The 19,091-nt window shown below is 36.4% G+C and overlaps 1 protein-coding gene across 1 annotated transcript in view; it reads left to right on the top strand.

Annotated features, from left to right (window-relative positions):
• The window catches only part of LOC123875870, a 30,744-nt gene extending 16,632 nt beyond the window's left edge, over nt 1–14,112 (top strand). Inside the window, exon 6 of the mRNA XM_045921928.1 lies at nt 13,923–14,112. Coding sequence (XP_045777884.1) covers nt 13,923–14,112 — 190 coding nt within the window. The remainder of the gene's footprint in view (nt 1–13,922) is intronic.
• The last annotated feature ends 4,979 nt before the right edge of the window (nt 14,113–19,091 follow it).

The following is a 19,091-nucleotide window of genomic DNA, read 5'->3' on the forward strand; positions in this document are numbered from 1 at the left end:
GTAGTAATAGTGTTGTAAGTATATTTAAAGGTAGGTAAATAGGTATTCTACAACATATCCTATCTAATAACAATGCTGCGTTAAAATATTTGTGTTTCCTATTTAAATATCTATGGTATTTGAATTATCTATTTGCATATCGTATTTGTTCTTCGTCCTATGTTGATTTTAGGGTGCGCAAAAAATTGTAAAAATAAACTCTTTTGCAACATCAAAATAGCATCTAAGAGGAACTCTAAATCAAAATGATTGTAGGCAATTTTCGATCTATTCGAACAAATATATCTTTTTGAGTTATAGCACTCTTACACAGAGTTATAGTGTTTCCTTTTCCGGTGGTAGATCCATTACTGACTGATAGACCGCTATTCACTAACGTCTGAAAAACCTATTTGTATTTAAAAGCGTATTTCAATTTTGTTTTTATCAGAGAGTTGAAGAAACTCTTACAGTTTGTATGTCTAAGGAGGTACGTGTATTTTGTGTGGAGGTAGCACTCCCACTTAACCAACTTTATTCAACTAGTATAGTGTATACTAGTAATCAACTAGTATAGTGTATAGGTACCTATTTTCAGCTTGTGGTTTTGTCGTAAAAGCTTGTTTTTACTTTTATCTGAAACCTCGGTAACACCAGAGTAGGCAGTTAAATTTCTTGTACCTATGTCTGTATGATACCTACTTAGCTATCGGTACCTACGTACTTTGGAACACATGAGTAAAGAAGAGTTGCGTGCGTCCGTCGTGTCGCTTCGTATCAATCCAACATCAATACTTTGAGCACACTTAAGCCTATACAGGTACTACGTACCTACCTACAATCAAATTGGTATAAAAAGATACCTATTACATATCAGGTTATCCTGTCTCCACCGTGCATGTTTTCAGACTGATGCCTTCGCTTGCGATTGTATGCAAAGCAGGCAACATTGAAGTGTCGAATTTGACATTGTTTCGTGGACAATCGGCAATAAATCTTCATGTTAGTATTGAACAATGATTTTTTAATGATTTCTTTATTATAATGATCAGATTAATATGGTTGAAAGAATACTCAAAGTATTTACCAAACAGTTACTACTGTAGTCAGCAAGCAGTGATAGCCTATAGTGCAGTGGTTAAGACCAGTCAAGGTCAAGACCATTGGTTCGGTTCGGAAAGCAACTTCTACTGAGAAAAGTCGCCAAGAAACTCAAATATTAATTAACTATTCAAATAATGTCACTGCGCATGAAAATTCCGCTACGTGGAAATCACAAGTTTTCAGAAGACTCTATTAAACATAATATTTTTTTGAAAAAATTTGCTTTACCTATACCATTTAGAATTTAGATCAAAATCAGATAACATGGCTAAAAAGGTTATCTCTTGGAGTACCTAGGTACCATATACGCTAAAGAACTGATTTCTGCAAACGCGCCTTTAAAACTGAATAAAATTATATAAAAAAAAACGAAAATTCTAAAAAATTACTCAGCGGATTTTGCGTGCGCAACGATAAGTTCTAAATTGATCATTTAGTATTGAAAATGATTTAATTGGTTCATTAATAACTTCTGAACAAGGAGTTTTCCTTTTTCACTCCCACTGCCCATAATATATCAAAAGTTCTGATAATAATTTATTGGCTTTACGAGCTCTTATAAAAATTAATGATACACATGGGTTAGGCTGCGGTTACACAATCGATTTGTACTCGTAGCTTTCATTGATGAAAGAGAAATCTATACTGGGACTGATTCGCATCTTTTTCTTACCAGTCTAATAAGAAAAGACAGGCAAACCTATTTAATTTAGACTGTCAAACTTCGTGAGGTGCCAGTCGGATATAGTGCATTATTTAGAATCTTTAAAAAAAATCATTTTCGGTCCAATTTAAGCAATACTAAAAAGAAAAAGATGCAGATACGCTAAATTTTGTTTAGTGAAATAGTGAATAACATTAGAATCGACGCCACTGTCAATGGGAAAAGGTTACGACTCTCAGCAATGAGAAATATAGGCATTATAGAGCCTACGACATCAACATCATAATAATCATCAACCCTCACCTTCAGCTCACTACTGTGCAGAGTTTGAATAAAAAAGATTTGGTCTGCCTATAATCCACCACGCTCTGGTCAACCATGTGGGGATTGGTATAAGTAAGTACCTACTTAAAGTGCCTAACCTACGAAATCCCACCTCTATTTACAAAACAGGTATGTAATTTGGATCAGTGTCTTTACATCACCATCATCATCAGCCTGTGGACATCCATTGTTGGACATAGGCCTTACTAAAGAGCGCCACCACACCCGGTCAGTCACGGCCGTTCTCAGCCATCCTCATCCAGACACTTCCCGCCAGCTGCTTTATATCATCACTCCATCGTGCTGGAGAGCGTCTCACACTACGTCCGGCTTCGATGGCCATCGCTTCTACGACAAGCATTGCCTGCCTACATCTTACCTGATAATATTTACAAAATAGGTATAAGTGACTTGGAACAGTGACTTTATATATACGTCTACCATTTTTCCGGGTACACAAGGATGATATAAAAGCTTAATTTGCTATAATCCGCCTATATTTTGACAAAAGTAAAGAGGGTTTTTGTTTGTTTGCGTGCGTGACCATAATTTTAAATGTACGCTAAGCCTTACGGCGCGCGCGCAGTCCCCTTCGACGACAATGAATGATGTCTCCCATTCTTTTGGGTGAAATATTTTCGGCCGGTGTCGTTGACTCCGCAGTCTCCGCTCTCCGCGCCCGCACCATGCCCATACCTTTATTGTAAAAGCCCCATATCGATGGCTGAGTTCACAATAATTGCCCTAACTATACAATTGATAAAGATTTTACAAAGTTCAGGTATTATGATAATTTCTAATTTTATTTTATGATAGTGTTTTACCTACACTTAAGGAAATTTCTAAATAACTTTTAAATACATATCAAAAATTACAATGCCGGCAGGATTCGAACCTACTCTAAGGTTGGGTACAGGAGGTGTAGAAAAATGAGTGAACGAGTCGATGGTTGTAATAGGACTGACTTTTATTCATGCCACATTAGTATACATGAATGTGCTTATAAACTATTGACATTACACTGTACACCTCCCATGGGGTGGTAAAAAAATTATTAATGTTCTATTACATAATTTTTTTTTTTCTTAATAGCTAAATATAAAATACAAAAACATTTTTGTTTTTTTAAATCGTAGGGAAACAATATATTTCTTACATCTAATTACAATATTGTTATATTTTCTTACAAATACATACAGTTAATCAGTTAAGTATAGTTTAGTTCTATTTTTATGAATAACATCTATTTTTCCATTAGTATATTCTATTTTTACATTCGGTGACAAGTCTTCAATTACTTTATATGGTCCTAAATATAAATCTGATAGTTTATTGCCTGTTTCATTTTTAATTAAAATTAAATCGTTAGGCTTATATTTTATAGGATTAACATATTTGTCGTATCTAAATTTTTGTCTATATTTACTATTTATTAAATTGTTACGCGCCTCTGTTTGTGAAACTTGTAAGCGATATCTCAATTCTTGAGGATAGTTATCGTGATTGTAAAGAGGTTCTATTTTCGTTGAAAGATTGCTTGGTAGGTTACACTTTTTACCATATACTAGTTCAAAAGGTGTAAACTTTGTTGACGAATGTACAGTTGTGTTATACGCAAAACACCAAAAAGGAAGCCATGTACTCCATAAATCTGGTCTACCTTCGGTCTGAATTCTTAGAAAACTTCCTAAACTCTTATGTGAGTTTTCTAAGGCACCTATACTTTCATGGTGGTATGCTGTTGAATTTAGTTTAGAAATATTGAGTAACTTACAAACCTCTTGAAATGTTTCCGATAAAAATTCAGATCCTCGATCTGTTCCCACAATCGTTGGTATTCCATGAACAAGGATAAAGTTATTTACAAAAACACGCGCTACTTCTGTGGCTGTTTTTGTAATCAATGGGAATGCGCATACATATTTTGTTAGTTCGCATTGTAGCGTTAAAATGTATGTGTAATTATTAATATCTCTATCTAAGGGTCCAACTATATCTAAAAATATTTTTTCAAAAGCTGAATGAGCTGTTGAAGTAATTACCATGGGTTCTTTCACCGTGGTGGTATATTTTTGTTTTTGGCATTTAGGACATTTTTTTTACAAAATTAATTATGTCTTTTTCCAGTCCTGGCCAGAAATAATATTTCTTTATGTTATTTAACATTCGTCTAATGCCCGCGTGGCCACTTGTGGGCAGAAGATGAAAGTCGTTTAATATAACTTTTCTATCATCCATGTTATCTATTCTATTTACGTCCTCTAAAATACATAAACGAGGTCCTTTCCATTCAATTGTATTCTTTATCTCCTCTACTAACTTCTTAACAAATATATTATTGTTATTACTTTTAATAAAATATATTTCTTCTACATTTATTCGTTCACAAAACTCACCTAGCTCTCTCACAAATGCGGCTCGCGTCAATTGCGATTGAGAAGCAGGGTTTATAAATATCGTCATTTGACCTCTGTCATATGAAAAAATATTATTTTCGCAATTAATTTTATTTTCTTGTCGCAATTTATTTAAAATTTTCGCGTCTATAAATCTTAACTCAACTGCGTTCTTTGGTTTAATATGACTGTCTACGACTATTGGCTGATCAGACCTGTCGTCGGTAGAGATCATATTATCCGAAGAAGCACTTGTATCTAACCGTTTCCTCTGTGCACGCGTCATCACATTTACACTATCACACATCTCTTTCAAATCTTTAGAACTCATAATCACTCGAGATAATGCGTCTGCAGCCACATTATCTTTACCTTTCACATACTCTATCAGATAGTCATACTCTTCCAAGGTCAATCTAAATTTAAGCAACCTACTCGAAGGGTCCTTCATACTAAACAAATAAATTAAAGGTTTGTGGTCGGTAAGAATTTTAAAAGTCCGACCGTACAAGTAAGGTCTAAAGTATTTTATTGCCCAGACCACAGCTAAAAGCTCCTTTTCAATAGTCGGATAATTCTGCTCAGCTTTGTTGAGACTTCTACTTGCGTAAGCTACTGGACGTCCATCCGAGTTTGATAAAATTGCACCTATCGCGTAACCTGATGCGTCTGTGTGAACAATAAACTGATTACTTTTTGAAAAGTCAGGGTATTGTAGAACTGGTGGTGTCATCATACATTCCTTTAAAATATCGAAAGATTTTTGACAATTACTATCCCATATAAATTGAACCTTTTTTCTGCATAAAAGATTTAAGTTGTAAGCTTTTTCGGCAAAATTAGGTATAAACTTTCTATAATAACTAGCTAATGCGACGAATCGTCTTACTTCGTCAGCAGTTTTTGGGATGGGGTAATCTTTTATGATACTAACTTTCTGAGGGTCGGGTACGATGCCATCGCCTGACACTACGTGTCCCAAATAAAACAATTCCTTTTTGAGAAAATCACATTTTGCTGGATTTAATTTTAAGTTAACGTTACGAATTCTTTCAAACACTTCAATTAAATTTTTGTTGTGATCTGATAAGTTCCGTCCAAAAATAATTAAATCGTCAAGGTAACAAAGACATTTTTCGTAGGATAAACCAGCCATTGCCATATTCATCATTCGTGAAAATGAGCTTGGACTTGTTTTAAGACCCATAGGCATTCTGGTCATTTGATATTGGCCTGAACTAAAAGCTGTGTATTTTCTGCTAGCTGGATCGAGCTCAACATTATAAAAACCTTGATTCAAGTCTAAGTGGGTAAAGTATATACATCCTGATAATGAGTCTAATATGTCTGTTATATTCGGTAGGGGAAATTTGTCATCAATAATACAGTTATTTAATTTTCTATAGTCAATGACTAATCTCCATTTTTTCTCCGTACTTGAGTTCGATTTTTTCGGAACTAATAGAACAGGGCTAGACCATTCACTGTTACATGGTTCTATTATGCCTTGTTTAAGCATCTTATCGATTTGTTTATCCATTTCATTCTTTTGTGAATGCGGAAGTCTATAAGGCTTGGAATACACTGGTGTCGTATTGGGCTTTAAAGAAATTGAATGTTTATAAAGCTTAGTAGTGGTAAATTGGTCACCTTCAAGGTAAAATATGTCGTTATATTTTGCACATATATTTTCAATACTAGATTGCTCCTCCAAATTTAAATGGTTTAAATTTAGTAATTTGAATAAACGTTTCACTCTATTTGAGTCTCTACAGGGATTTTCAAATAAACAAACATCATAATCACTAGCCTTGTGTATAATAGGCTTTATATCCTGTAAATAAAAATCGGTTTCAGTAGTATTCAAAACTTTTATAGGTATTTTTCCGTCCTTAGGCATAACTAGCATGCTCGCGATAAAAATTCCATCTTTAATTTCGGATGCACAGACTACGCTCTCTTCAGTCATACTAGTAGTAATGTAATGCGTAGATTCAGACCTAGCAGGTATAGTCAAAAAGTTAGGTTTCTCAACTTCAATATTATTTAACAATGGTAGTATGAATTTTATTCCATTAAAGTTCAATGTTAAAATGCAATTTTCTAAGTCAATATGAGCTCCGTACAAAGAAAGAAAATCTAGACCTAAAATTCCATTGGCCATACACGGTAAAGAATCAAATACATAGAACTCATGCGGTAATTGTACACCACTTGGAGCAGATAGTGTTAAATAAACAGAGCCTTTCGCTTGGATTTGACCCCCCACGCCGTTGATTAGAATACGGCGGTCGGCTATGGGTGTATTGTTACATACTATTGTTTTGCAAACCGCTGAAATGCTTGCGCCGGTATCTAATAACCAGAAGCATCTTGTATTGTTCAAATATAATTCTACGTATTTTACATTTTTCTGTAAGGTTAATATAAAGGGTTTATTCTCGAAAAAACTGATTTTGGTTTTCAGGGGAGGATTTAATCTGACAATCCGATTCTGATCCGCCCAACATATGCATGACATTTCTAGTCTGTTTAGCTCCTCGATTTCTATAATAATAATTATTATTATTAGAAAACTTACCTCCGCGACCTCGTGTCATCCCACGAGCGCCGTTCTGTTTTCCTCTCGAAGAAGAGTAGTAGTGCGCTGAAACCTGATGCCCTAATGCTCGCCCTCTGCCAGGTACATAATATGATGGCCGTGAACCTGTATACTTACCTGTATTCCATCTACCTGAGTAATTATTAAAATTCCTAGACTGGTAGTATGTACGCTGTTTCATGGTTAATAAATCACCTGCTGAAGGGGAAGGGTTCGAGATTTCTTCATCAAGGGCACCCTGAATTGCATCCTTAAGCGAATCGTAGTTCCTGGCTGTAATTACTGTGCTAAGTGTACGATTACGCAACCCGTCGGCAAACTTTTTAGTGACAAATTTTTCATTTAAGGGCTTAAGTACCGCATAAGCATTTGAATCACCTTTTGACTGCGATATTGTAAGGTCAACAAAAAGTTCTGACATTTCTTTCCCATAATCTTGTACAGATCTATTATTTTGCCTTAACTGTTGTATTTTATTTTGGATAGCTATAGGCGATTTTTGTGGCAGTAACACACGCCGCATATCGCTAACCAAGTCATTGATGGCTGTGTAATTTGGCTGTAATTGCAATTTAGCATTTTGTGATAGTCTACTTTTTAAGATGAATTGAATGAGATTATTTTTACAGTCGGGACTTGTAAGCAAAGAATCATAGTAAATAATATTATCGATTAATTGCTTCACAGATATTTCAGAGTCATCGATGACTGGCAGTAATTGTAATGCTACTTTTAATTCGAATTTTGACATTTTGTTATAATTTTCACAAGACTCGGTATTACACAATTTTAAAATAGTATCATATAAATTGAAAAAATCATTACTTAACTTGTCAAATCGTAAGCATTCATCACCCTTAAAAGATACTGGTATTGAAGCTAATTCTTCTAAAATCGAATTAAAATTACTTACTAAATTGTCCGCTTCACTTAACTTTTTAGATATAATTTCACCTTTTCTCCGACTTGGGCCGATTTTCACTAAATATACCTTTATCTTGGAAAGTTCGTTATATAAGTTCAATAAATCGTCATACATCACTGTCCATCTTGCACTTTGCACTAATTGTAATAGTTTTTTCTTGAATAATAAAATATCACGATCCACAAGGTTTAGCACGGCAGTTCTCACACGAACGCTCCAGTGCTGGTCCTCGTCCTGAAGATCGGCGCGACCGTCGAAGCACGTGCTGGGTTATTTGGCTTCTCATCCAATTTTCGTGGCATTTTTTGTAAAATTTGAAGAATATGTAAAGTACTCCCAGTAACAAAATTGTGCATATAATAATCACAATTATATTGATTGAGGAAATATGCCAATGTAATTGTTCTATATTGGCATTGTTTTGACCATTCTGATTGATAAAAATGTCTTCTTTCTCCACCTTTGAGTTGCACATTATACAGGTGTTTTTATATTTTATAAGTATTTATTTATTTGAGTCCGTTTGGCGGGGTCGCCATCTAAGGTTGGGTACAGGAGGTGTAGAAAAATGAGTGAACGAGTCGATGGTTGTAATAGGACTGACTTTTATTCATGCCACATTAGTATACATGAATGTGCTTATAAACTATTGACATTACACTGTACACTACATTTCCTGAGAATCGCACCCAATGCCTTCACCGCCACGGCCACGGTTCGCCTTGTAGGCCACGGTTCGCTTGTCGGTTCGCAGATCCGCTCCGTTGTGACATAGGCTACTTTTTATCCCGGAAACCAAAGAGTTCCCACGAGACTTTAAAAACCTAAATCCACACGGACAGAGTCGCGAGCATTATAATATAATACTAGCATAAATATCTCTGCTTTCCGATTTAAAATGCATAATAGACTAATTCAAATGTAAAATTGTCAAATTGAAAAGTAAAATTCTACTAACCGAAGGTATTCATCCCGTCAAGTCGGTAAAAGTTGTTTTTCACATGAAAAGATTCGGTTCAGACCCGGAAAAAACTCCCCCCTAAACCAATTGCTGGCTACGGCCTTGCTACCTACCTATTAGAAATTAGAAAGTAAAAAAAAAACAGTTCATTCAAATTGTGGAAACAAAGCTACCAAACCTATAATATAAACCTGGTAGCAGCTATAATAAATATGAAACAACCGAAAGGTGACCTACATTTTGTGAGGGCGCCGGACAAAGATTTACCCAGGGCCTTTAACCACCTATAACTGCATAATTGATGCACATTGAATTTCTTTGTACGAAAAACTAATCAAGCCGCACACACACACGCACGTGGCCACGCGTCACGCACACGTGCGCACGGGCACGTAGCGATTTCTTTGTCTCTGAACAAAGAACGATTCTTCGCGCCGATATGGCCATCGCGTTCATTGCATAAATTAAGGAAATCTTTTTCTAACGGAATTTTTTTAATATTGTTTTCTCGATGTTATTAGTAAATATTACATGTTCCATGTATTGGTGTTTTGTTACTGGAAGAAGCCCGTGACTTTGTTCGCATAGAGTTGAGTTTTAAAAATCCTCAAGATCCTTTCTTTTTAGTCTACGTTACAGAGAGAACCTTCACGCTCAATTTCAAGTTTCAACTTTTTGACCTGTACCTTGATAAGTCAGTTAGTTTCTTCTTTTATACCTAGTACCTACATAGGTATATTTAAAAGATGTGTAGTTTATGTAGGTATATGTCCACATAAATAAACTTCGCCGAAAACGTAGATAACTTTTATTGATCAGTTTTATTTAATTTCTCTCATACGCCTTCTAATCAACTTCAGGAACACCGCATTTCTCGGGAATTCCCGGAGATTCCTGGGTCCCGGGAACGAAACCCTACTTTGATTATATTCAAATTCAAATTCAAATTCAAATTCAAAATGTTTTTATTCAATTAGACTTTTACAAGTTCTTTCGAATCGTCAAAAGCATCTACCACTGGTCTATTGTTCTGTTGGTTGAAAGTTAGGCGCTAGAGCTGCTGATGCTGGTTTCAGTCACCAGTGTTGAGATAACGAAACGAGTTTTAAATGTGCGTAAAGGCTTGTAAATGTAGGTATTACAATGAAAGAAAGTGTGCCAGCTGTTTGTACGCGGTATGGCCGGGCAGGACGAGGGCGCGAGCTTCCGCGATTGCGTTGTATTGTGAAATTCTTAGAAAGCGCAGTTGCTTAAACGTCCAGGACTTTAAAGCCCGTTTAAACAGTAACCGCAAAAGGTGGATTAATTCATATCAGTTTAGATATTTACTACAATTTACTACGACATATTGTGTAAGCAAACGATGGTAGCTACCGGTTAAGACTTTGGAAATCCTAGTCGGAGGCATAGAATTAAAACACGTCTGAGGTTCGTATTCAATCTCAGGCTAGCACCTCTAACTGTCGGAGTTATTCCTTAGATAAATATTATTTGGCGATTGAGAAATCGGCCCCAAGCAGTAAAAAAGGTGACAATTTTTTAAAAACTGTACGAGCATAGCTAAAAACGACTTCACTAAAAATTGAAAAATACATAAAAAACATATTTCAATTTCGATATTGAAAGTAAATCGATCTAAAATGAACACAAGATTAACAATGAAAGAAAGTGTGTCAGCTGCGCATTAGGCTTGTCAGGAGCCGCGGCGCGGGCGCAGCCTGCCACGGCTTAGGATTGCAAAACAATATTATGTAGAAAGTCGGTTTTAACCACAATTCGTAAATAACTATGTATTTTTATTGAGCTTCGCATATAAATCTTAAATATTACAATTATAATATTTTATTTACTAATCTAAAACGTGTTAAGAATTAGCATAAATATACCTACTGGAAGTGTGGAAGATAATATTTTATGGTTGAGCCACAATAAGAATGTTTTAGTATAAAGCATAAAAGAATATGTCAATGCATACAGTGAATATGGTTAATAACAAGTAGATATTAATTATCTTCGTCCAGGAGGTCTATAGAGAGTCGTTTAATTTTGGTCATTTTAAGTAGGTTTGCACTTTGCTTCTTTTTAACCCCCGACCCAAAAAGAGGAGTGTTATAAGTTTGACGTGTGTATCTGTGTATCTGTGTGTCTGTGTATCTGTGTATCTGTGTATCTGTCTGTGGCATCGGAGCGCCTAAAAGACTGAACCGATTTTAATTTACTTTTTTTTGTTTGAAAGGTGGCTTGATCGAGAGTGTTCTTAGCTATAATCCAAAAAAATTGGTTCAGCCGTTTAAAAGTTATCAGCTATTTTCTAGTTTTCTTGTAGAAAAGAAGGTAAGATAACCCTTAGGTTCATAATATTCAAGTGTCAATTGACAAATGTCAAGCTGTCAAGATGGACGTTGCCTAGATATACATAATTATTTATTTGAAAATGATTTGTCGGGGGTGTTGAAAATTTTTAATTTACACTTGTTAATAAAACGTGTTTGGCATGTCAACTCGGTATGGCGTTATGGATCCATATATCAATCAGTATGTAGGTATGTTCCTATGTTTTTTTTTTAAATTATGCACTACACTACTGTGTTAGTAGGTGTAAAATGTAAATAAGTAAACACAAAAAGAAATAAAAGAACAATCGAAATGATTTCGGCCCTGAAAAGGGCCTTTTTCTTTTAACGCTACGTAAGTAGACGTACTCGTAGGTCCTGAAGGAATTCTAACCTCCCAAACTGTACAGGGTGCGGTCGTGACGTTTCAGAGTGTAAACGACGTCCATGGCGCTGACGGTCTTCCTCTTGGCGTGTTCCTTATAGATGACGGAGATACAAGCTAGTCCAATATGAATACGAAGCGTATGACTACGCATTGTATAATAATTTACAAGTGTATATTAAAAATTTATAACACCCCCGACAAGTGAAGGTTACAGTAACTAGAAAAGAGCTGATAACTTTCAAACGGCTGAACCGATTTTCTTGGATTATAGCTAAGAACACTCTCGATCAAGCCACCTTACAAACAAAAAAAAACTAAATTAAAATCGGTTCATTAGTTTAGGAGCTACGATGCCACAGACAGATACACACGTCAAACTTCTTCTTCTTCTTCTTCTTCTTCTTCTCTCTGGGCTGGTTTCCGCACTTCGTTTCCGTCTGTTGGGCGTGCGTTGTCCCTCCCCGCCGAAGTACCTACACGTCAAACTTATAACACCCCTCTTTTTGGGTCGGAGGTTAATAAACCAGAAATATATAATGCTTTAACAACAGACGATCCTGCAATCAATTAAAAAATACCAACGGTATAATTATACAGACATCCAATAAATTAATTTGAATCAATTAGCTAATTAGAACCATTTGGTAATTTAAATGAATGGAGTATTTTTAGCGTAGAATAAAGTTAATATTTTAACAATATTTTAATGAATTTCGGCAATCCCCTTAAAGGTGAACGCACACTTATCCGAGCCGAACGCGTCCAACGAAACGAATTTTAGAATTCTGTTAGTATAATATGAAATCCATCGAATCCGATTCGGAGGATTCGACGCGGGGAAGTGCGCGAGGTATTAATATGAGATTTCATATACAAAATTCTAAAGGTTTCGTCCGACTCGTTCGGCTCTTATAAGAGTGCGTTCACCTTAACAGAACAATACCTACTGTGTTGGAACGAAAGAACAAAACAGTCAATTAGCTAATTTACTGTTAAGCCGCTACGCCCTCATTTCGTAACTAATTACGCCTTGAAGTCCATAAGTCTTTCGTGTTACATAATGTATTTATACTGGGAGTCGGACAAGCGTCGAATGCAAAAAGCGTTGAATGGTCGAGCGACACTTCCATGTAATTATCCATGCTACAGCACTGACACAGCGTATAGCAAAAAGTAATAAATGGAGCAAAAAGCTACCTACTAATTATTACCTTTGGAAGTGCCCAGTAAATGGTCATTCTTCAAAATTCACTGATTTCGAAATCTGTCTGGTAAAAAAACAATTGCATCCACAAAAAATGTTGGTATTTTTCATAGACATATATTATTTCCGAAGATTTCCAATATGAATATTACTGGTTTCAGCAGTTATCGTACGATAAGATGTAACTTACCGAATCGAGTGTTCTGAATCGTCCTGTCTCCTGTAGTTCGTTTATTTTTTATCACCAGTGTCTCACAAACAAAACCGGTCAGTCAGACGCGAGTTAGACTCGCGCACCGAGGGTTCCGTACTGTATCAAAAACTATTATGCATAAAAATGAATGAAAATCTGTTTTTGAATGTACAGGTAAAAGCTCTTTCATATGATACCCCACTTGGTAGGTATAGTAGTTATTTTGAAAATTGAAACAATTTAATTTTTTTTGGTATGTAACCATAAATTCACGGTTTTCGGATCCTTCCTTTACTTGTGATATAAGAGCTACTTACCTGCCTTTCATGATTCTAGGTCAACGGGAAGTACCCTGTAGATTTTCTTGACAGACACGACAGATGGACAGACAGACAGACGTTTTTCCTTTTTTTCCTTTTGAGGTAAGTACGAAACCCTAAAAAGACGTGGAAATCGTGAAAATTGTGAAATCCAAAGAGTCGACCTCACCCGAACAAGTTTTTTAGGCATTCATCTAATATTTTTGCAGCGTGTCGAATACCAGGCGCGTGCACCATTGGAGGGCTGCCAATTGATTTCCAAGCGTCACTCATGATATCAGACTAAAATATTTTACTATCACCATTGAAAAATATTCTAACTAATACATTTATGTTTCGCAATGTAATGGATGGTACGACTTCATAGCTTTATGAAATATGGCTTTCAGGATACTTTCAGTAAATTGTTACATAGGTATGTATCTACTTTTTTTTGTTAATGGGGGGCAAATCATCTCATGATACCCGATCTCTTTGGGGAGAGATCGGGTTATGCGGGGTTTCTACACCAAACACCTTTTCGTTATAGGTATCACCGACCGTCCTCTGTGCAGGCCTGCATGGAGGTCGATGAAACACCGACGCACGTGTTCCTAGAGTGCACGGGCGTGGCAAAACAACGAAAACGCCATTTGGGATCCCCAACTTCACTTGATGAAGCCCTCGGCGACCTGGGTGGTCTACTCGGTTTCTGGAGCGAGCTTGGATGGCTGGAGTAAAAACTTCGGCGTGGAGGGGCAAAGCACGCACAACAGACGTTAAGTGTGAAAACCAGCCCAGAAAGAAAGAAGAAGTGAGGTTTCTAGTTTCTACCCACTAAAACCCCCTCGGTGGCCATCCTGAGCACTTAATCTAAAATTGAACCCTGTTCTGCTCATTCTCTTTGACTGAACAAAGTACTAGATTCTAAACTCTATTTCTATTTCTGATTCCTTACACATACAGACATTTTATTTAGCGTTTTACTGATTTGGACTTGGAGCATACAGCACAGCTGCCGGTAGCCGCCAATCCAATATTCTTACATAAATTAGAGAAATTCTCTGAAAAACATGGTCCATTTATCGTAAGACATCCCTTAACCGAGCTTTGCGAGCAAGCATCATCATTACCAACTGATATACGTCCACCGCTGGACATATTGTAGGCCTCACATGAGTGAGGACCTCCCCACGCCACGGTCCGGTGTAAGGTCGCCATTCTAGCACCTTGGGACCCCAACATTTATCGGTTTTTCGAACTACCTATGTGCCTGCCCACTGCCAAAGCGAGCGAACAATTCCTACTTCAAACTCTTAAAATCATTTATTCATAGTTATAAACTATTGTACTCCTTTTGATGGTCAGAATTGTTAGATTTGTAAGATGATATCTAATGGTGATAATTAATTACGTAAGCTATAAAGCTACGAGCTTCGTTATAATATCGGCTGTGGTCGGTAATGTCAACACGGGCCTCTCGATGCTTTATAATACGGTGACTATTTACAAACACAATCGTGTTTATACTGTGTGCAGTAGGTACTTACTTCTGCAAACGTCTCGATGTTATTAAAATAAGTACTTGTATTTATTATTTGATTGCTTTTACATAAACAGCTAAGGGTCGCTGCTGAATAACAAATAAGATGAAAATGGAACGCGTTTTATAAACTTAAACGGTAAATTAATTGATACAATATTCGGCCCCCAGGCGATCAACACCACAGCTCCAAATTACTTGTCTTAAAAAATCAAGGCAAAAAGATAAAAGATACTGTCAGGCTCAGATACTGACTGAAAAAGATAAAAGATACTAGGGCCGAAATGACAGAATGTCATTTCGACTACTACTAACTGGCTGATGCCCGTGACTTCGTCCGTGTGGATTTAGACTTTTCAAAATCCCACGGGAATTATTTGATTTTCCGGGATGAAAAAAAACCCTATGTCACTCTCCAGGACTTCAACTATATCCATGTAAAAATCAGGCAGCAAAAAATGCAGCCTATTAGATGGAGCGCGCTTGCATAGAAGTTGCCTCTTGACTTGAAGGTGGCCATATTAAAAATGGAAGAGACAACTGAAGCCGAAAGGGCAAGGGAAAAAAAGTTGATACCTAGATAAAAAATATTAATATAAATTATTCCCTAGAAAATCATATATTCACATAACTTGTAAAAAAATACTCGTGACTTGAGCAAGTCTGTCTATCAACCTATTACATGGCGTACGGCGAGGCGTACCCATAATAATGGACTAGTAATAAACTCAATGACTTTCTAAGAATAAACTATTAAACTTCGAGTCATACAAATGAAACATTTTGGGGCCCGTGGTCTAAAAATTCCAGGGGCCTGAAATTGATGGACACCCTACATTTTATAGTACGAATACCTATAATTCTCGATTCCTATCTAGATGTTGAAAAAATATAATAACTTATTGGAGCTGGTTATTATTATTCAATTTATTAATGGTTGTGTGAGTATTTTCCTTATACATAGGTAATGTTTATTCTTCGCTGACCTATTTATATTTATTCATAATTATATCTATACGCAATACGCAGTACGCACAGACCTACCTAAGTTGCTGATAAAATTACTTCCTAGACTATTTACTACGTAGTAAGGACATACTTAAAAGTTTAATGTTTCACTGAGCTACTTTTATCATGATAACATACATACATACTCGTATTATAGTCGGCGTAATACATAAGTATTATGCCGATTTTTAGGGTTCCGTAGCTCAAAAGGAAAAAAAGGAACTTTTATAGGATCACTTCGTTGTCTGTCAAGAAAACCTATAGGGTACTTCCCGGACCTTTTCCCGTTGGCCTAGAATCTGGCAGGTAGGCCTTATGCCATAAATCACGGGAACATCCGAAAACCGTGAAATTGTTAACAAAAGTGATTCTTAAATCTTACCGTTTTACTTTTTCTGCAGTACGGAACCCTCGGTGCCTTTTTCTCATGATGATTTTTAATCTTTTATCATTTGGTAGGTACAAAATTATCCTTAATCATATAGACCTAGCCTTTTCCCATGTTAATTGGGGTCGGCTCTCCTAACCATATTTCTCCAAGTTGTTCTGTTTTGGGTCGTCATTGTGTCTATTTGGGCTGTTTTCAGGTCGTTCAATACTACTGACATCCAGGTTTGTCGAGGTCTGCCCCGTCGTCTGGGTCCAGCGCTAACATGTATTACGCTTCTGGTCATGTGATCCTCGGGTCTTCTCATGACATGACCATACCACCGCAGCCGTCTCTCTAAGAGTTTGTCTTCGATTGGTGCTACTTTAAAGGTGCCCAGAATATGCCTATTCTGTATTTTATCTAGTAAGGTGACTCCACCTGCCCATCAAAAAAAAACAAAATTATCCTTAATCGTTTCAAAGAAAACTAATTTTACTCCTATCATTAAATAAACAAATTCTGTGAACCCTTTATTTGATAAGATAAAGAATGAAAAGCCACTCTGTGCTCGAGGTGTCCCTTTCTTAGAAAATATGTAAAGTATTTGAATAACATGCTGATTGCGATCGCAATCTTAGTACGCTACTACTACTAGCATGGGATATCTACTCATGTGCGTACTAGGTAGTCCAAGAACAAGACGCGTATGGCTTGTAGGTATTCATCCATAGGTAGTCTATGACCTCTTTCTTAGAGCTCACGTTTGACATCCATATGTTATATATGGCAATATCGCGACCTCAAATAGTTTCTTTTTAACCCCCGACCCCAAAAGAGGGGTGTTATAAGTTTGACGTGTGTATCTGTGTATCTGTCTGTGGCATCGTAGCTCCTAAACTTATGAACTGATTTCAATTTAGTTTTTTTTTTGTTTAAAAGGTGACTTGATCGAGAGTGTTCGTAGCTATAATCCAAGAAAGTTATAAGCTCTTTTCTAGTTTTCTTATTAGACCGGTTATTACTATCCGACCAATACAAATTAGTGTCCAGCCAAATTCTAATAAAAAAGTGTCGCAGGATTTATAAAATTTTAATTTAATTTTACCTTTTATCTAATTTTATCTAATCTACTAACACACTGGATGGATGGAAGATGAACGGGAAATCTGTGGGATACAGCCGCGCAAAGGTCCAATCTGAACACGAAGCGTATGACTGCGCATTGTACAAAAACTAAACTCAGCCAGGCATTATATGACTTGCGCAAACCGCCATATTCTTGCAACTTCAGAGTTCAGATTAGACTGCCTAGTAGGAACCTACTGGTTTTTCCATATACTTATTGTCATTTATATTAATATATCGACGATGGGTTTTGCGAATATAGAAATTATGCGACTTCTACTCTGGCAAATTGGAAGAGGTCCAAGGGATCCACTACCGCCGTGTGCGGTCTATTCTGCCAAGCTCGTGACTCACACGTAAAAAACCGGCCAAGTGGAGTCGGGCACCGAAGGTTCCGTACTCGAGTATTTTTTTCGACATTTTGCACGATAAATCAAATAAATAGTATTTTTATTTATTTTTATGCATAATAATGCATAAAAAATTAAAAATAAATGAAAATCAGTTTTAGAATGTACAGGTAAAGCCCTTCCATAATATGATACCCCACTTAGTAACTTACTTTGAAAATTGAAACATATTTTAAATTGTTTTTCTGTGATGTAACCATAAAACGGTTTTCTGATTTATTCCTTTACTTGTGCTGTAAGGCCTACCTACCTGCCAAATTTCATGATTCTAGGTCAACAGAAAGATTCCTATAGGTTTTCTTAACAGACACGACAGACAACAAAGTGATTCTATAAGGGTTTCGTTTTTCCTTTTGAGGTACGGAACCCCTAAAAAACACACATCGAGTGACAAATGTGAGGACACTGTGGAGTGTTTCGTTGAAAGACTTTTAATTGTTCGTTTCTTGTTTTTTTTTTCGTGGAAATGTAGCTTTTATGTCGACTGTTACAGTCTAGTGATAGTTTTGCCTACAGCTAACAAAACTGACCCTGAACTATTTATGTTTGTAGCAAAAACTAAGAGGTACATAGATGAAAGTGTCTTCGACTGATTCAGGAACTGTTGATAGTGAATTGGTGGTACCAAGCAACGACTTCTCCAAGGTTGGGTCTCCAAGACCCAACCCTCTACCCTGATGATGCAGGGTGTTACATTTCATAGGGATTTAGGAACTGCTGTAGATGAATTGGTAGATATAGTAGGCTTAAGAGTGCAGTACCATGCATTATCAGAACTGAAGGTTAGGAAGGAAGGAATAACATTTAATAACTCAGTGCCCAAAAACGGGTTATTATATTATTATACCTACGCACCAGGTAGTAGGCACCAGCATTAAAACTATAAATATAAAGGGGTTTTCCCTTTTCAATTTTTTACCCACAGAAAAAAAAATTATATGTGTTTCAATTTTCAAAATAAGATAACTATACCAAGTTTGGTATCATATGAAAGGGCTTTGTCTGTTTATTCTAAAACAGATTTCTATTTATTTTTATGTTTAATAGTTTTTGATTTATCGTGCAAAGTGTCGGAAAAAATATCATAGTACCTACGAAAACCTCTGCGCGCGAGTCTGACTCGCACTTGGCTGGTTTTTTTAACAAAAGATGGACTTGCAAAATATCATCAGCCGGAAAATGTATCTCCAATACACAATTTTATATCGTTTGGGGCCTCCGTGATATTCCACTGTCTGGCTCTTTATCAAAGATATCGTAATC

The sequence above is a fragment of the Maniola jurtina genome, chromosome 20, assembly GCF_905333055.1.
Source record: "Maniola jurtina chromosome 20, ilManJurt1.1, whole genome shotgun sequence".
In the NCBI taxonomy this organism is placed as follows: Eukaryota; Metazoa; Arthropoda; class Insecta; order Lepidoptera; family Nymphalidae; genus Maniola; species Maniola jurtina.